The sequence below is a fragment of the Mustela nivalis genome (assembly GCF_964662115.1).
Source record: "Mustela nivalis genome assembly, chromosome: 1".
In the NCBI taxonomy this organism is placed as follows: domain Eukaryota; kingdom Metazoa; phylum Chordata; class Mammalia; order Carnivora; family Mustelidae; genus Mustela; species Mustela nivalis.
In genome coordinates this window covers 190,998,003-191,018,782 of record NC_139020.1, presented here as the reverse complement: position 1 = coordinate 191,018,782, position 20,780 = coordinate 190,998,003, and the positions used below count along the sequence as shown (strand labels likewise).

Genomic DNA, 20,780 nt, shown 5'->3' with positions numbered 1-20,780 from the left:
TTATTGGCCAATATGTGTTCCATCTTTTGTGAGATGATGGTTTATGTCTGTCTTAGTTTGTTCAGGATGCTCTAACAATATACCACAGAGTGAGTGGCTGGTAAACAAGAGAAACTTATTTCTCACAGTTCTAGAGGCTGGAAGTCTGTCATCAGGGCGCTGGCATGGTTGGGTGAGGGCTCTCTTCCAGGTGGCAGATTTCTCCTTATCTTCGTGTGGCAGAAGGAGCTAGGGAGGTCCCCAGGATCTCTTATAAAACACTAATCTCATTCATGGGGGCTCCACCCTTGTGACCTAATTGCCTCCCAGAGGCCTTCACCTCCTAATACCATCCCATAGGGTATTAGGAATGCAACATATGAATTTTGGCGGGACACACACATTCAGACCATAGCATGTCCTTAGCCCATTTTTTCATTAGGGTATTTTGTTGTTCTTGTTTCTTTTTTCACTTTCTTTTTCTTTTTCTCTTTTTTTAGAAAGAGAAAGTGTGTGCACACATGTGCAAGTGAAGGGGAGGAGGGGCAGAAGGACAGGGAGAGAGAACCTTAAGTATGCTCCATGACCAGTGTAGAGCCAGAGCCCTACTCAGGGCTCGATCATATGACCCTGAGATCATGACCTGAGTCAAAATCAAGAATAGCACACTTCCGGGGCGCCTGGGTGGCTGAGTGGGTTGAGCCGCTGCCTTCGGCTCAGGTCATGATCCCAGGGACCTGGGATCGAGCCCCGCATCGGGCTCTCTGCTCAGCAGGGAGCCTGCTTCCTCCTCTCTCTCTGCCTGCCTCTCTGCCTGTTTGTGATCTCTCTCTGTCAAATAAATAAATAAAATCTTTAAAAAAAAAAAAAAAAAAGAATAGCACACTTCCGACTGAGCCTCTCCGATGACCCTTATTGTTGTTTAAGAATAAGAGTTTTTCGTATATTGGGTGTAGAGATTACTTAAGTAAATGTACTAAATAAATAAATAAATAAAATGTTGACAATTTTTATAGAGGCACTCAGATTCCTCTATCAGAAGTTTCTTCTATACCTAATTCGCCAATTTTTTGGGTCATGAATGAGTAATTTTCTGCCTCTGTTAGGGTGCTCACACGACTTTCTTCTTTTTTTTTTCTTTTCCTATTGATGATGAATTACATTGATATTTGAATGTTAAGCAATCCTTTTCTTTCTGAGAAAAGCCTCACTTAGTCATAGGTATTATCATTTTTTGTATGTTTCTATATTCCATGTGTTAGTATCTTAAGGTTTTTTTTTCCTATCATATGTTCTATTTCTCCAGTAATTTCAATTACACATATGGTATATTTTTATATTGTCCCACAGGTTACTGAGGCTCTGTTAATTTTATTTTTAATGCTTTTTTCTGTGTGTTATTCAGCTCAGATAATATTCACTGATATACCTTCAAGTTCACTGACTCTTCTGTCATCTCCCATATACTATTAAGCTTAAATATTTCTGATATTTTATTTTTCAATAATAGAAGTTATATTTGGTTCTCTTTTTAGTTATTGTTTCTCCAATGATGCATATGGTCTGTACCTTCATTATGAGCATATTTTCATTTGTGTCCTTAAGTATATTTATACTGACTGCTTTCAAAAATTGTCAGCTAATTCTAACATCTGTATCACATTTTCTTGTGAATATGGGACAAGTTTTCCCGGTTCTTCATATACCTAACAATTTTGGATTATATCCTGGACACTGTAAATGATATCTATAGTCTCTGGGTTCTATTTTGTCTGTCTGAAGAATGTTGATTTTTGTTCATTCGTTTGTTTGTTTGTTTGTTGTTTGTTTTATCAGGCTGTGCTCAAACTGTGTCTAAACTCTGTCTCCTCCGTGGTTGTCATCAGTTGAAATTTTTGTTCAATCATTTTATTAACTGAGATGTTTGGTGTTTTCCAAATGCATGCCAAACTCAGAAGTCAGCTAGAGATTTGGGCAGAATATATATGTAGCATTTGGGGCCTTTCTCTGTATCTCTTTCCTTCCTAGGATTCTCTGTCACTTCCTAGCTGCTGTGGTTGCCCTGAACTCCCTCTGGTTCCTTAAGCCAGAGAGACTTGGATCCTCCCACGCGGCATTGACTGATGCCTGCTTTCAGACAAAAGTCATAAAAATGGAAAACTCACCCCGTGCTATTCATCTCTTCTAAATGTCTTCTCTTCCTCAGTTTCTGCCTGTTTGGGGCCACTTTCCAGTACTTTTGGATAGTTTAAAAAAAATATTTTGTAAAAAAAAGAAAAAAAATTTTTTTGTCCAGGGTTTATACATTGTATCTTTGGGCGGGTTGATACAATAGAAGCTACTTCGTTATTACCATAAATGGAGACAGAAATGCCCTTTTTAAAGGTAGAAAAAACCTATTAAGTAAATTAGCAATATTTTATCATATATTTAGCAAAATCATAGAATATAGGTAAATACACAAAAATCAACTTAATTTATATGTTAGCAACAAAAAATTAAACATATACCTGTCATGACCCAGTAATTCCATTCTTAGAAAAATGTAAACATATGTCTAGGAAAAGAGTTGCATGAGAATATTCACATAATATCCAAAATTGGCAACTAGGTGTCTATCAACAGGGAAGTAGATAAACTAACTATGACATAGTTATACAATTGACTTTAACTCAGCAATATAGAGGTATATAATATCAATATATGTAACAACCTAGATGAATGTAAACACCTATGTTAAGTCAAAGAAGCCTTATACATAAGAATATTTGTAGTATGATTTCATTTATGTGGTGTTTAAGAACAGACAAAATTAATTTGTATTGAAAAAAATCAGAAAGTAGAGGTGGAGGTAGGGACTGAATGGGAAGCAGAATCAGGAAACTTGGGGGGTTATGGCAATGTTCTAGATCTTGTTAGGGTTTGTAGTACATAGATGTAGGTATCTAATCAATATTCATTGATTGGTACTCTTTTTTTTTTTTTTAAGATTTCATTCATTTATTTGACAGAGATCACAAGGAGGCAGAGAGGCAGGCAGAGAGAGAGAGGAGGAAGGAAGCAGGCTCCCCGCTGAGCAAGAAGCCCAACGAGGGGCTCCATCCCAGTACTCCAAGATCATGACCTGAGCCGAAGGCAGAGGCTTTAACCCACTGAGCCACCCAGGCGCCCCTGATTGGCACTCTTTAAAAAGATTTGTTCCCCCGTTCTCTCTCTGCCTGCTTCTCTATCTACTTGTGATTTCTCTCTGTCAAATAAATAAATAAAATCTTAAAAAAAAAAGATTTGTTCCCTTCACTGTATATAAAATTTTATCAATTAAAATATAAATCAGTATTGAACTGTAGTTAACGATATGCATGCTGAAGAACTTAGGAGAGAAATACATATGTCTGCAATTTGCTTTAAAATGCATTTATTTAAAAAAATAAATGGATGGATATGTGATTATTAAACATTATATTTGTAGACCAAATAACTCCTAATCCAGCAGAATTTTCTAAGGTGATGTATATGTTTTATATTTGCACTGTTCAATATGATAGCTACTAGACACATGTGGCTAATGAACACTTGAAATGTAACTATTGCAACTGAGGAAACGAATTTTAAATTTAGTTAGCACATGTGGCCAGTGGCTAGCATGTTTGACAGCACAGACAGAACATTTCCATCACTGCAGAAAGTTCTGTTGGACAATACTGGTCTAGAAGTACAGAACAGTGTTGGATAGGCTCCACAGTTCAGTGGTTAGAGCACTGGTCTTGCAGAAATACAGAACAGTGTTGAAAACAGTGATGATGAAAAGAAACCTCCTTGTTTTGTTTCTGACAGGGGAATAGTATTCCACCACTAATATGTCTATTTTTGGTTTCTAATAAATACCATTTATCTAGAGTAATGTTGTAATGAATAGAAACACAAAATATCTACAGTGCTTTATAGCTTCTAAGGCATTTAAAATATTTGTATTTAATCCTTTCACAAATCCTCTACTCTTTTGTGGCTGAGAAAACAGAAACTGAGAGTTCAGTTGTAAATTGCCACCACCTAGCCAGCAGAAGAGATTTGACTCCGATTTTTGGTCTCCAAATTCCCTGTCTACTGATTTTATTGATTAGTGGCCACTGTAATATGTTCATCAATGATCTCATGATATAAATATCAAAGAGTACTGATAAATTAAGGAAAGGGTTGTGAGTGAATATGGTATATCCTCAATATTTCTTTTTAAAATTTTTTATTTAATTTATTTTTTACTTTTTTAAAAAGATTTTATTTATTTGTTTGAGAGAGTGCATCAGCAGGGTGAGGGGCAGAGGGAGAAGCAGAATAACCACTGAGCAGGGAGCCCAATGCTGGGCTCAAGACTCCAAGATTGTGACCTGAGCTGAAGGCAGAGGCTTAATTGACTGAGCCACCCAGGTGCCCCTATCTGTTTTTTTGTTTTTTTGAGAGAGAGGGAGAAAGGGTTGGGGGAAGGGCCGAAGGAGAGGGATAGAGAGAATCTTATGCAGGCTCCACACCCAGCATGGAGCTCAAAGCAGGACTTGATCTCATGACCCTGAGATCATGACCTGAACCAAAATCAAGAGTGAGACACTTAACTGACTGGTGCCCCCATCCTTAGTATCTTTTTAATTTATTTATTTACTTTAAAGATTTTATTCATTTATTGACAGACAGAGATCACCAGTAGGCAGAGAAGCAGGCAGGGGTGGGGGCGGGTGGGGCACGGGGAGGGAAGCAGGCTCCCTGCTGAGCAAAGAGCCTGATGTGGGGCTCCATCTCAGGACCCTGAGATCATGACCTGAGCCAAAGGCAGAGGCTTTAACCCACTGAGCCACCCAGGCGCCCCTCAGTATCTTTTAACACTTATTTTGATGTAAGAAATGAAAGCCTGACACACTGACACTGAAAAGAAGATTCTAGGACTCATAAAATTGGACAGTCTACATTTTAAACATTTATATGTACAAGGTGAAATAAAAATCGAGAGGTTTATGTTTTGTTTTGTTTTAGTAATTTATAAATCTACCCAGGATTTGCTAACAATTTATTTTCTAATTGTGTATTTCAATTAACTCCCAAATCATTAACATCAGGAAAAATGTTCAATGTCTTAGGTGCTTTTAACAGAGTTTTACAGGTCAGCCATACAATTATTATGTTCATGTTCTGTGAAATGCAGTAAGCAAAGCTTTATTTATTTATTTTTAATTTATTCATTTGACAGACAGAGATCACAAGTAGGCAGAGAGGCAGGCAGAGAGAGAGAGGAGTGAAACAGGCTCCCTGCCGTGCAGAGAGCCTGATGCGGGCCGATCCCAGGATCCTGGGATCATGACCTGAGCTGAAGGCAGAGGTCACTGAGCCACCTGGGTCACTGAGCCACTCAAGCGCCCATAAGCAAAGCTTTAATGACACTTGTCCCTTACTTTTGCATAGGAATTACACTGTTCTCTTTGAGATTGCAGTTTTTTTAACCTTAAAATGTGTTTTCTAAAATAATAGAACTTTTTGCTTTCACCTTCACTATCTCCTAACACAATGACAAAGTAGACATTCAATAAAATATTTGTTGAATGAGTGAACAAATGGATGGATGGATGGATAGGTCGGACTAGGGAGAGGGGACTTGTAAACGGGACGGGCAATGTAAATGCTGTAGGTTTACGATTGTTGTTGTTTAATGTGGTAAGGTATTCCCAATTTCTCATGAACTACTCGTGTATCACTCCAGTGTAATCCACAAATTAGTGGATGTTTTGGCATTCCATAACGAAAATGTAATAAGAAGGGAGATGGGGAATTTGTTTTAAAAATCAGAGCTTATATGCACTGAAACTATTATAACATTGTGTATCAATTCTACTTAAATAAGAAAAATTAAAAATCTGAGTTTAGAATAAAAAACTCCTGAGTCATGTTGAACAAACAGTTCACAGCTGTGACATTTAGTCATCTCTAAGGCCCTCATCTGCCATTTTCATTACTTAAGACACAAAGTATCTTTCTCGTGATTCAAAAAAGAATTGGGAGGGTTTTATACACAATTCTCTCTCTCCCAGAACCCATCAGTGCCTGTCACAGAGGAGGTATTAAATAAAAGTTTATTGATGGGGTGTCTGGGTGGCTCTGTTGTTCAAAGCATCTGCTTTTGGCTCAGGTCATGATCCCAAGGTCCTGGGATTGAGCCCTGCAACTAGCTCCCTGTTCTACAGGAAACCTGATTTTCCCTTTCCCACTCCCCCATTTGTGTTCCCTCTCTTGCTGTCAAATAAATAAATACAATCTTTAAGATAAATAAATAAATGTTTGTTGGAAAAGTCCACTTTATTTCTAATGTTTAAAAAACTTCTCAGCCTTTGCTCTTCTCAAATCTCAAAAGAGTACAGTTTCTTATTTTAACACTTTGAAATCAGTTAAAATTCTTTTCAGTATAGTGCCTTGCATGTAGCACACCCTTGACTTCATTTTTAAAAAAGATTAATTTATTTCATTTATTTTAGAAAGAGAGAAAAAGAGAGGGGAGTAGAGGCAGAGGGAGAGAGAATCTCAAGCAGATTCCCTGCTGAGCTCGTGCCCTTGATTTAAAAATTTTCATATAAAATCACCTGAAATACAAATGTATTTTTATTTCTCAAAGATTCATTCACAATCACAGTACATAGAGTAAGATATGATTACCTCCTTCAGTTCTACCCCATTTTTACTCCCCAACCTACTATTGGCTACAATTACTAACAGTTTATGTCTCTGCTTCCTACTTTTTTGAAATTCCTTGATATAACAGGCAAATGTGCGCACACGTATTTTTGTCCACACGGAGCCAGACATACGTATTGTTCCACAGTCCTCCCTGACATTGACAATGACACTGTGTCAGCCCGTACAGTTCTACCTCACTCTTCAACAGCTGCTCGGCACTCCGGCAGGTGAATAAACCATAATTTATCGAATTATATCTCTGATAATGGGCACTTAGGGTTGTCTCCAACTTTTTAAGTTATAATAAAACATTATAGCAATGAATATCTTGTACATATATGTTAGCATACATGCAGGAGTATTTCCACGAAAAATTTCTTTGAAGAGTATATTATTTTTGGTGGATGCTGTCATATTTCCTTCTAAGAAATCTTTACCAGTGGACACCCCCACTCAGTCTAGTCTTTCTCCCCAGAGTGACAGTGGGAACAAGAAAATTCTGACCTAGGCTAAATCAGACTCAGGTTATTCTCAGATACAATACTCAAAGGCCAACACTTTAGTGCCATTTAATCTAACTAACCATTGCAGATGAAATGAGAGTTATTGGTTAACCTGAAGAGTTAGTGGTTGCTAAAACACTGCTTCTGGAGCATGAATGTTATGGTTCTTATTAACTTAAAAAAAAATAACCTTATTGAATCACAACAAACATTTATTAATCTCCAGCATATATCAAGGGAGTGCTAGGTAATGAGGAGCTGCAATGGTTTCTATCCTCAAGAAACTGATGATCAAGAAGATAGTAATTAACTTTGTTAGGTGTGAGATTGTGATGATGGTTCTGTAAAAATAAATAAATAAACAAACAAACAAATAAATAAATAAAATCCTTGTAAAAAATATTCGACATTAGAATTTATAGGTAAAATTTCAAGATGTCTGGGTTTTGCTTTACAATACTTCAGGAAAACAAGAAAACAGAAAATTAGAGCAAGTGTTGCAAAATGTTTAAGTGTTGAATTGGAGTGATGTGTGTATGTGGATTTATTATGTCTAATACATAGAGGTATAATAATGTGGATTCATTATTCTCTCTACTGTGTTTTTTTGAGTTTTTTAAATTGTTTTTAAAGGTTCTATTTATTTATTTGACACAGAGAGAGAGATCACTAGTAGGCAGAGAGGCAGACAGAGAGACAGGGGGAAGCAGGATCCCTGCTGAGCAGGGAGCCTGATGCAGGGCTGGATCCCAGGACCCTGAGATCATGACCTGAGCTGAAGGCAGAGGCTTAACCCACTGAACTACTCAGGCACCCCTTGAGGTTTTATTTTTTTAAGAAATCTCTTCACTCAGTGTGGGACTTGAACTCACAACCCCAAGATTAAGAGTTGCATGCTCTACAGACCAAGCCAGCCAGGCATCCCTCCCTCTACTTTTACAAATATAAATAATATATTAGTATTTTAGGAATACCAATATAAAAATATAAAATTTCAATGTAAGAATATAATAAGATATATGCACAAGAGCTTATGAAAGCAGAAAAGTGCCCAAATCTATCTGGTTGAGAGTGAACAGGACTGAGAGTGGGTAAGAGCTCAACTCTGGTATCAAACTACCTGGGTCCAAATTCCAGTGCCTCGTCTTTTTAGCTGTGTGACCTTGGGCACGTCACTTAGCCTCCTTGTGCTCAGTTTCCTCTATAGCAAAATGGGGATAATTATATTATCTAATTGAGGATCAAGAGAGATAACTTGAAAAGCCCTTGGAATAGTGCCTGATACATAGTAAACATTAAAATGTTTGCTATAGGGGGCACCTGGGTGGCTAAGTGGGTTAAAGCCTCTGCCTTTGGCTCAGATCATGATCCCAGAGTCCTAAGATCGAGCCCTGTGTCAGGTGCTCTGGGGGGAGTCTGCTTCCCTTCCTCTCTCTCTGCCTGCCTCCCTGCCTACTTGTGATCTCTGTCAAATAAATAAATAAATAATCCTTAAAAAAATAAAAAATAAAATGTTTGCTATAATTTATTACCATTACTAATGTTATTATGAAGGCTTTTCAGAATGTTTTGAAGCAGAGATGTTTCAGGAAAAGCAACGTAACTTAAGGTCAATCAGGTGTAGGGATGTGTGTGTGTGTATCTGTGTGTGTTGAGGGGAGGTGGAGGGAGGAAGTTAATGTGATTCCCATATTTCTAGCTTAGGTGACCAGTTGGATAATGACGTCATTAACCCAGAAGAAAATATAGATGAAGGAGAGTTTATAACTTGCAAACTGTATTTCTAATCATATAAACAAATGATCAAGTACATAGCAAACTGAATGACTTCAGAATTAAAATACAGTTTTCAGAATGAGAAGGTAAAATACTAATGGCAATTGGCAGCATGAAAAGTAAAGTGAGAAACATTCTAAAAGTACAGGGGCCCCAAGGTGGTGCAACCAGTAAAGCATCCAACTCTTGATTTTGGTTCAGGTTGTGATCTTGGGGTTGTGGGATTGATCTTGGGATCCTGCGCTCAGTGTGGAGTCTGCTTGAGATTCACTCTCCCTCTTCCTCTGCCCTTCCCCCAACTAATGCTTGTAAGCATTCTCTCTCTCTTTAAAATAAATAAATCATTAAAAAAAAAATAAAAATACTTTAGGGGCTAACTTTATCTAGAATAATAAACATTATTATTGTATACTTCACACACATAACCTAAATAAGTGAGGTCACTTCTGAAATAGTCCAACAACTCAGATATTAGTGGAATTGTCTTAAAATAAATACATATTTCTCATAGGTTATAACCAAATAAGGTAGCTGTCACGGTTACTTATGAATCCTTTCACATGGGTACTATCTGAGAATTCTCAGAGGTGTTTGGGTCCCCACTGAAGTAGAAAGTCTTTGGGGGACAGGGACAGAAAAGAGAAGAAATGATCCCTGGAATATTCTGAGTGCCTCAAAGTCTTATCCCTTACCCACAAACTCTTTCATGGTCATGACATCTATTTACTTAATAATCTCTCTTTAGGATTTGAAAAATTCTAAGGAAACTATACTTTAGTAATGTATTGTGTCATTGGTCTATTCATGATTTTAACAATTACCAGTTTTCCTTTTCTTTTCTTTTTTTTTTTACATTTAAAAAACCATTTCCCATGATCAAGTGGGATTTATTTTCATGACGAAAGTGTGGTTCAATCAATATTTGCAAAATCAATCAACAGAATACATCACATAGACAAGAGAAAGGATAAAAATCATGTGATCATCTCAATAGATACAGAAAAATTATGGGACAAAGTAAAACATCCATTGATGATAAAAGCCCTCAACAAAGTAAGTTTAGAGGGAACATATATCAACATAATAAATAAATAATAAAAGTTGAAGTCAACTGGAGAAAAAGTCACATGAATTACTGGTTACTTATTCTTTGGGTAAATACCCATTAGAGGAATTACTGGATCATATGGTAGTTCTATTTTTAATTTTTTGGAATCTCCAAATTGTTTTCCACAGTGGCTGCACCAACTTGCATTCCCACCAACAGTGCAGGAGGGTTCCTTTTTCTCCACATCCTTGCCAACGCTTGTTTCTTGTATTTTTTATTTTGGCCATTCTGAGAGGTGGGAGGTGATACAGTATTTAATTCTGAAGCAATCTCAAACCTACGGAAAAGTCATAAGTACAGTGCAAACATTTTTCTCTCCAATCATTTGAAGTAGTTGCTGATATGACGCTTCATCACCCCTGCATACTTCGATGTGTTTTTCCTGCAAGCAAGGACATTCTCCTACACACTCACAAGAAAAGCATCTAAGTCGGGAAATTAACACTGATTTATGACTATCCTCTAACCATCAAACCCCATTCAGGTTTCACCATTGTCCCAAATAGTATACTTTACAGAAAAAGGATACAGTTCAAAATCACACATTGTCTTCAGTTGTGTCTCTCTAATCTCTTTCAATCAGCAACAAATGCTCAGTAGTTCCTTGATTTTTCATGACCTGGATGCTTTTGAAGGTCACAGTCTGCTACTTTGTGGAACATCTTACACTTAAGCTTTGTTTGATGTTTCCTTGTGATTAGATTCAGGTTAAGCATCTTTGGTAGGATGTTACGGAAATGACGCTTTTTTCTTTTCGTTATTTGCTATCAGATAGAACATGAATTTTATCTGTCCCATGTGATGTTTAACTCTGAGCATTTAATTAAGATGCTTTCCCACAGTATGGATGTTCCTCAAAACGTTGAAAATAGAGCAACCCTGCAACCCAGCAATCGCACTACTGGGTATTTACCCCAAGGATACAAATGTAGCGATCCAAAGGGGCACCTGCACCCAATGTTTATAGTGGCAATGTCCACAATAGTCAAACTAGGGAAGGAGCCCAGATATCCATCCACAGATGAATGAATAAAGAAGATGTGGTATATACAGTAAACATAATGGAATACTACTCAGCCATAAAAAATGAAATATTGCCATTTGCAATGACATGGATGGAACTAGAGGGTATTATGCTAAGTGAAATAAGTCAATCAGAGAAAGAAAATTATCACATGATCTCACTGATATGAGGAATTTAAGAAAAAAATAAAACAAGATGAAATCTTGTTTTAAGAGAGGGAGATAAATCATAAGAGACTCTTTTTTTTTTTTTAAGATTTTATTTATTCATTTGACAGAGAGAGAGAGAGATCACAAGAAGGCAGAGAGACAGGCAGAGAGAGAGGGGGAAGCAGGGTCCCCACTCAGCAGGGAGCCTGCTTCCTCCTCCTCTCTCTCTCTCTCTCTCTCTCTCTCTCTGCCTGCCTCTCTGCCTACTTGTGATCTCTGTCTGTCAAATAAACAAATAAAATCTTAAAATAAATAAATAAATAAATAAATAAATAAATAAAATAAAAGTCAAAATCCTCACATAGGCCACAAGGCTTTATGTGATCTGGCCTCCTCTTCCTCCCTCCTCCCCCTCAACCCTCTCTCCAGACTGCTCCTTTCCAGCCATCCTGGCCTCTATGAATTTCTTTTTTCCATTTTTATTAAGTAAAGTTGTCATACAATGTTATATTTATTTCAGGTACACAACATAGTTATTTGACAATTGTATACATTATACAGTGCTCATCACAAAAAGTATAGTTACCATCTGTCACCATACAAGGTAATTACAGTATTATTGACTATATTCCCTATGCTATACTTTCCATCTCTGTAACTTCTTTATTTTAGAAATGGAGTTTGTGTATCTTAATCCCCTTCACCTATTTCTCCCATCTCCTAACCCCTCTCCCTTCTGGCAACTTCCAGTTTATTCTCTGTATTTATGAGTCTATTTCTGGGTTTTGGCTTTTTTGCTTGTTTGTCTGTTCATTTTTTTTTTTTAAGATTCTCTATATAAATGAATCATGAAATCTTACGGTATTGGTCTTTCTCTGAGTTATTTCACTTAGCATTATACCTTCTCAGTCCATCTATGTTGTCACAAATGACAAGATCTTACTCTCTTTTATGACTTACTCTTTTTTATCCATTGTATATATATATATATATATATATATATATATATATATATATATATATATATATACACACCATATCTTCTTTATCCATTCATCTGTCACTGAACACTTAGGTGTCTTCCATATCTTGGTGACTATAGATAACACTGCAGTGAACATAGGGGTGCAGGTATCTTTTTGAATTCGTGTTTTATTTTCTCTGATATCTTTAGATATCTTAGATATCTATCTTAGGTATCTTTCTTAGATACCCAGTAGTGTGATTACTGGATCATATGGTATTTCTGATCGTAAATTTTTGAGGAACCCCCATTCTGTTTTGGGTAGTCGCTTCACCAGTTTACATTCCCACCAGCAGTGTAAGAGAGCTCCCTTTTCTCTACATCCTCACCAACACTTGCTATTTCTTTCCTTTTTGATACTAGTCATCTGACAGGTGTGAGGTGATATCTCATTGTGGTTTTGATTTGCTTTTCCCTGATGATTAGTGATGTTGATCATCTCTTTATGTATCTGTTGGCCATCTGCATGTCTTCTATTCCAAAGTAAAAAGCTTTGCACAGCAAAGGAAACCATCAACAAAACAAAAAATACAACGTCAGAATGGGAGAAGTTAAGCACAAATGATTTCCCTGTTAAGGGGGTGATATCCAAAACATATAAAGAACTTACACAACACCCAAAAAACCCAAAAAGTCCAATTAAAAAATAGGCAGGGGATTATAGGAACCCAAATAGACACTTTTCCAAAGAAGGTATATAGATGGCTAACAGACACATGAAAAGATGCTTTATGAAATTCTTAAAACAGTCTGGGCCACTCCTGTCTTAGGTGTAAAACCTCTGCCCTGGTTATTCCTCTTCCTGGAACACTTTATCCCCAGATACCCCCATCACTCACTCCTGTGACTCCTTCAAGTTTTTGTTTAGATTTCTCCTTCTTAATGAAGCCCACTCTGAAGAGCCTGTTTAAAACTGGAACTGCCTCCAACCTTAATTTCCCTGTCTCATTTTTCACAGCACTTACCACTTTCTAAGACACTGTGCTCCTAATACCACCTATTACGTTTGTTTTCTATTGTCTGCCTTTCTTCTCACTCTCCCCACTAAACTGTAGCTCCACAAGGGCAAGGATCTTTACTGTTTTGTTCATAACCTAATAGTTGTTGTAGACAGCCATTTCCTGAAGCATTTGAATCAAAACTAAATTCAGAGCACCATCTAGTGTTTCTTGGAAGGAGGTGCTTGCTACTTAACCCTGAGACTCTATTTTACATTAGCTGAGTGATAAACTGTACTGGTTTAATCAATTCTCATTTACTCTATTTTTTACTGTCCTCTGTGGTTCTGTGAAAATTAAAAATTTTAATGATTAAACAGTCATGGAACACATTGACTTCTCAGAGTAATCTCTTCTTCACTGACTTGCCTGTTGCCCTCTAAAATTCCTCGGGGTTAAAAGTGTCGTGGGGGTTTGAAGTCTTTTAGCCTAAGGGCATCTCTCCTTCCCCACTTCCAAAAAAACCCCCAAGATATAAAAACAGAGTAATAACCTTTGCTTTGAAATGGTTCCCTTTCACCATCCTCAACTGGAACCAAAAACTCTTTTCCTAAATGTTTACATGACTCTTTAAATTTTCTAAAATACAAACTTATTTGGGCAAGGGAAATTGTTATTTTCTATTTAAAAAAAGATTTGATTTACTTATTTTTTATTATTATTATTATTATTATTATTTTTTTTTTTTTTTTTTTTAGAGAGGAGGAAGGGGCAGAGAAAGAGGAAAAGAGATTCTTAAGTAATGCCCAGGACCAAGCCCCATGTGAGGCTTGATCTCACAACTCTGAGGTCATGGCCTGATCTGAAATTTAGAATTGGACACTTACTTGACTGAGCCACCCGGGCACCCCAAGATTTTATTTTTAGGTGACCTCTACACCCAATGTGGGGCTTGAACTCACAACTCTGAGATCAAAAATCACATGCTTTACCAACAGAGCCAGCCAGGTGCCCCTAGCTATTCTTCTTTTTGGATAGAGATTTTCAACACGTGCTTTGAAGATTATCTTTGAACTCATCTGGGGAAATTCCCAGCCCCACCTCTGACCTACTGCATTAGAATCTCCCAGCTGGGCTCAAGAATCTATATCCTAACAACCTCCCCAAGATAAATTTTGCATGTACATGAGTTAGGTAACCACTAAAGTATGGGGATAATTTTGAACAGTAAAGCACCAGCATCCTTGGGGTTGTTGGGTTCTTTCCTATTATAGACCACAGACCAGAACTTCAAGGAATATCATGTAAAAACCTAATTATGAGAAGATCAAATATAATTTTAGGAGGCTAATAATTAACAAATCTATTTACAAGATTATAGTCCTTTTGTTGTAAATTATATGGAAACATCTCAATGAATTATATGTGTGAAACGTCTCAAAGAATCCTTTATTGGGTGTTGTTTAATCCTGCCTTGCCTTCCATAAAATTATCCAGCTGGCCAAAGTTTTTACCATCCTACCCACGGGAGTCTCCAGTAACCCTCAAGGCATTTTCTGAACAAGCCTTGTTTCCTGTATAAAAGGAACTGAGCTTGGACCACTGTACAAAATTTAGTCTGATTAAAGGGGTTACCAAAGGAGACTGTGAGTTCTGTAGTTTTAGAAATGTTTTAAATAGTAAATACAATTATCTTTTTGAATGAGAGTAAACAATAGCCCAAAGAGAGGATCCAAAAAGAAGGCTTGGTAAGATTCTTCCTAGTTTCATAATTTGACTAAACTGCCTCTCCACACAATTGAAAGTCAGCTTGTTTGTGTTTGTTTCATTTTTTAAAAGCCCCTCCCACATCTATTTCATTTTTTCTGATTGGCTAAACCTGGCAAGAATTTCTTGCCACTCCCTCATAACTGCTTGAGAATCCTTTACAAAAATACAGCTTAGATGCGCAGAAATACAAAAAAAAAAAAGGAAACCACTTAACTTGGTGATACTATGCCACCGAGATAACTCAGATACCTAACAGAATTTTTCATTGAATTGTTTGGTTTGGCCAAGTTAACTGGCCAAACCCCTTCAGTTACAACATATAATTGCTCTTCTTTCTTACACCTGTTTTTACTTGTCACTTACTCTTGATTCTTATCAGTTGCTACAATCTTTCTTCTTTTTCATTTATAAGCTAAATCATAGCTTATAAAAAGATCATTTACTTTGAAAAATCTTTCTTCTTTAGAGCAGCTTGTATGTCACTGTCCTGACAGAGCAGAAAACAAATATCAAAGCAAAGAGCTGGGTTGTTGGAATCTGTAAGATGCTGAATACTTTGAAGCAGCTGGGAACCAGTAACTCTAAGAACTGATTACAAACCACCTTCCCAAAATTAAACATCTCTTCTAGAAGGATTTGTGGTTAACAAACAATATAAGGAGAGAACTCTTACTTAAAGCTTATTACACTAAGAATAATTCTTGAAACGATATTGCAATCTAATTCGTAAAACTTTTATTTCTTTTTATTTTTTTCAAGATGGTATTTATTTATTTGACAGAGACACAACAAGAGAGTGAACACAAGTGAGAGAAGAAGAAGCAGGCTTCCAGCCAAGCAGGGAGCCCAATGCAGGGCTTGATCCGGGAACCCTGGGGTCATAACCTGAGCTGAAGGCAGACGCTTAATGACTGAGCCACCCAGGTGCCCCTATTTGGTAAAACTTTTAAAACCAGATTTTATCTTTCCTTCAAGAGGTCAGGGGAAAATCTACCATTTTAGTCTGAAATATGTAACTTCCGTTCCTGTTCCCATATTTGGGTTTGTTCTACTGTATCTGGATGTATTCCAGTGTATCTGTGGAACCAGGCAACTAATAATCTTTACTCAGCATTTCTTTTATTTCTTGAGTGAAAATGGAATGGATTGATTGGATTAATGGCCAGAGTTTTATTTATTTTAACGATTTTTAAAAAAGATTTTATTTATTTATTTGACAGAGATCACAAGTAAGCAGAGAGAGAGAGAGAGAGGCGGAAGCAGGCTCTCTGCTGAGCAGAGAGCCTGGGGGCAGCGGTGCTCAATCCCAGGACCCTGGGATCATGACCTGAGCTGAAGGTAGAGGCTTTAATCCACCGAGCCACCCAGGCGCCCCGATTTTGTTTTTTTAAGTGATGTTTACACCCAGTGTGGACCTTGAACCCACAACCCCAAGACTGAGAGTCCCAAGCTTTACCAACAGAGCCAGCCAGGTGCCACAAATGGCTAGAATTTTACGAGGCCCTTATGATTTTGCCTTTTTTTTTTTTTTTTTTTTTTGTATACTGATGAAAACTTACAACTCTACAGAGAAATAAATGAGGCAGTGTGAGATTGGGGAAGAAGGACAAAGAACCAGGAGTTCCAATCCAGATCAGGTTCTGGAATTAGGGCTTCACTATTATCTACTGTAAAATTAGAGGCTGAAGAAGCTATTTACAACTTCTTCTAAAACTTTTTGACCTAACAGAAATGCTAATCAGTTACCAACATAATTAACCAGTGTATCCAGATCTTTAAAAGATGTTGTCATTTGCGATTTAAAAGAAATACGGGAGTCTGAATTAAGGAACGACCGCCCTTCAAGGCCAAGTAAGAATTGATGAACTGACAACAAATCACATGTTTGTTTGTTTGTTTTTTAAAGATTTTATTTATTTATGTGACAGAGAGATTACAAGTAGGCAAAGAGGCAGGCAGAGAGAGAGGAAGGGAAGCAGGCTCCCCGCTGAGCAGAGAACCCCCGCCCCTCCCCCCATGTGGGGCTCCATCCCAGGACCCTGAGAGCATGACCAGAGCCGAAGGCAGAGGCTTTAACCCACTGAGCCACCCAGGCGCCCCCAAATCACATGTTTTTAACTGAACATACTGATACCCAAGTGCCCGGAAAAATAATTTCGAGTCTACTGTCCGTGAATCTACTGGTAGGCCCTATTAAAGACACAACTTGGGGTTTCACAAACATCTGAGGTAACCAGCACCATTTTGCTGGAGGGTGTGGGGTGGGAAGTAGATGAGACGCTCGGGGCAGGGCTGGAAACGTTGTAATTTAAGCAACTAAGAAAGGCCCCCGGCAGTAGGGCCTCTTCCGCGGTCTGATGAAAAATGCTGCGGGAGAAGGAAAGCCGCCCCACTCTCCTACTGTGGTCCTCCTCAAGCGAGGCTCTAGTTCCCGGAAACCTTCGCTGTCGGAGGTGTGGGGTAGACGGTCCCCTACAATTTACATCAAAACGCGCGGGGAGGGCATAAGGTCCTCGTAAGCAAGCACCGTAGCCCCCAAGGCCACATCACACCGCACAGCCCCGCGCAGCAGAGGAGCCTCTCGGCCAACCCCGCCGCGCTGACGGGCGTCGCCGCGAGCCAATGGGCGTTCCGGGAGGCGGGGCAGAGCGGCCGAGGGGGCGGGATTTCCCGCGCGGCCACTCGGCGCCTGGCGAGAGCGGCGCGGGCGGCGACGGCGGCCGCGCCTGTGAGAGAGGGCGGATCGGGGTCAGCTGCTGCAGGCGAGCGGGCGGGTGCGGGGAGCTGTGGGCGGCTGCCGCGTCTCCTGCCGCCGCCCTCCCTCCGCCACGATGCCGGGAATCGACAAGCTGCCCATCGAGGAGACGCTGGAGGACAGTCCGCAGGTGAGGCGCGGGCGGCGGCGCGAGGCGAGGGAAGGAGCAGGGCGGGCGGACCCCAGGCCTGGCGCCGCGGCCGCCGCAGGTGCCCGCCTCGGTCCAGGTGGGCGCCGTCGGCCACTGTCCCCGCCTGTCGCGGGCCGCGCCCGGAGCCGCCGCGGCCCGGCCGCCAGCCCGAGGCCCGCGTGGGCCTGTGCGGCTGGGCCGAGAGGCACGCGCGGGGTCTGGGACGTCGGCGGGCGGCGACCGAACCTCCGCCGCCTTCGCTCGTGGGCCCGGCGGTCACGTACGTTTCGGGGCTCCCTTGTATACGACGAAAGGTGCGTTTTTATCGCCTGTAAGGTCGTAAGTGCCAGTCCCGGGATTTCCTCCCCGAAGGTCTCTTCGGAGGAAGGACAGAAGGAGGAAAACAAAAACAAAAAGCAACCGTAGACTTACTCCATGATTTCTGAGCTACCTAGGGAAGGGAATGGATAGTTTTTCTTCGGGAGATGCTGGAAGGCTGCTGGTTTGCCCGCGTGGAGAGTCACTGGCGAAGCCCTTCGTGTGGTTCGGAGCCTCCCCGCGGACTGTGTCCAGTGTCGTGGCCGCGACTGTATCCGCTGTCACTCGAGCTGTGCACGGCTTGTGATGGACGGCGCCTTCGCGGCTCCCAAGACTGCTGCGCGGAATGATGCAGACTTGGCCCTAATAAACTCCTCAGAATAAAAGCCCGTGTTTCCGTGCTTTGGGGGATAATGCCGCTGTGGCTGCTCTCGCCTCAGGCAGTCTGGGGCGATGTAACAATTTGTTACGGGTTCACTACTGAAGAATGAAATGACTTCTGTTGAAAACATGTAGGTAGGTGCTGTAAGTTGGGTCGAGAAACACCATCCCTAAGCCGGTCTTTTTTACACAGTTGAAGCGATTGAAGGCGACGGTGTTGCTGGTTGGCTACCTCTGAAATGCTCTTTATTCAGAACTGCAGTGTGCACATGTTTCATGTGTGTCTTGATAGTTTAATATGGCCCCAGAAGATGAGGAAGAAGGGGCTGGACCCCCCTGGCCTCTGTGATGTGTGTCATGACTTTGTGCCAGTTTTAATTGCCAAGTGGAAGTCAGGCTCTGATTGTGGACTTGATTTCCCCGCCCCCCCCCCGGGGGGGGGGAGAGTTATCTTCACAAGCCAGTTTTTTGCTGTAATGTTCTCTTATCAGCCTAAACTGAAACAGAATAAACCCCACATCTTGGTTTATCTTGACTGCCAGTATTAGCTAGTTCAAGTTCTTAATGATTTCTGTAGTGTAAAGTTAGAAGCTTTGTTTGTTTCAGATGTTTTGTAAAAATTTTGTGGCATGTATTGTTCAGGTGCACTTTGTCACTTTACTACTATTATATAAGACTCTGCAGGTTGCCTTACCTTTCTTACCTGGCCTGATTTTTATAGCCCATAAAGATTATACACAGTCCAGAATGGGTAGCACGGTGTCCTTGCCATGACTTGTGTGGAGGATATGATCTGACTCATCAGACTAATTTCTTGTACTTTTCACACAGTGAATTTACAACTTGAGCATTCATTGTTTTTTTTTTACAAGTAGTGCCATATTGGTTTCAGTTTTATAGTAATTTTTAAATGAAAATAGCCACCTTGATATTCTTTCAGTTTCTGTAAGTAATAATTTGAACTAGGTATTATTTAGTTGGAAAAATTAGTTGGGACAAATGAGATTTAGAAAGGGAAGATGCTTGGAAGTAATACTTAGGGAGAACTTGTGGTAGGATGGAAAGCCCTGGATTCCGAGGTTCAGGAATGGAGTTTTAGTCTTGACTGCCACTTCACTTTAAGGAAAGTCTGTCAACTTCTCTGAATCTCAGCTGTTAAAGCGAGTGTTTTTATTTTTGTACCTAATTATAAAAATCATAGTTATATGCTTTAGAAAAATTGGAAGGTATAGAAACACAGTTACCTGTCCTGCATCCAGCAGCAAACCCTGTTAAACAATTTTTCCTTGTTTTCTTTTATATATTTTAATGTATTTAAAGTTCTCTTGTGCATAACAATTTTTATTCGGCTTTAACTTAACATTGTAATGTAAATATGTTCACATATTATTAAATTCTGAATAAAAAAATTTGAAAGTTGCATGTTTCCTTAAGTGACTTAATAGTTGTCCTACTGTTGGACTTCAAGAGTTTTCCACAAGTTTTGTCTTATATAGGACTGAGGTAAATGCTTTGAGGCATAAATTTTTGTTGTCATATGGACTGTTTATCTAGCATAGAGTCCAAGAAGTCAAATAACAAAAAGAATGTAGATAGGTTTCTATTTAGATCATTTGATCCTAGTCAAAAGTGTCCTGTCAGTTGCTATGTAAAAAAGTTAGAACCTGGAGTCATAGAAGAGTATCCTAAATCGCAGTTACCCATTTTTAGTTTTGATTTATAGTAAGTGTTAAAATAGAGGGCTATTTGCAAGTTCAAATCTAGTTGATTGGATATAAACATCTTTAGAATTTAATCTCCCATTCTGCAAAAGATCACGTTTATTGAGACAGGAGATCTTTAAGGCTACACTAGATGTCTTGTCCATAGTTCTATATTGTTTTGAAAATCTGGAGCAAAATGAAACTTGCTGGTTAATAACAGATATGATCTTTTAAAAATGATTGATTTTATGCATAGATAAATATCAGTGATTCATCAATGCTAGAACTAGGAAGATAAAACTCTAGTCCCATTTGAAGACTTCTTTCTTTGACATAATATTCACAGATTATGACCTACTTTTTTTTCCTTTTCCACATCTTGACATGTCTGATACTGAGATAGATGCCCCCCTACAGTTGACAATTTATTTGTAGTTGGTTGCAAATGTGCACACATGATTGTTTCTCCTAGTGGCATGACTGGTCAAGTGCGGCCTTTCAGCATTCAGCA

At 39.2% G+C, this 20,780-nt stretch overlaps 1 protein-coding gene across 1 annotated transcript in view; it reads left to right on the top strand.

Annotated features, from left to right (window-relative positions):
• The first annotated feature begins 16,872 nt into the window (after positions 1-16,872).
• Positions 16,873-20,780, top strand: part of APPL1 (adaptor protein, phosphotyrosine interacting with PH domain and leucine zipper 1) — a 40,530-nt gene continuing 36,622 nt past the window's right edge. Inside the window, exon 1 of the mRNA XM_082739149.1 lies at positions 16,873-17,867. Within this exon, the coding sequence (XP_082595275.1) occupies positions 17,814-17,867 (54 nt within the window). The 5' untranslated portion in view covers positions 16,873-17,813. The remainder of the gene's footprint in view (positions 17,868-20,780) is intronic.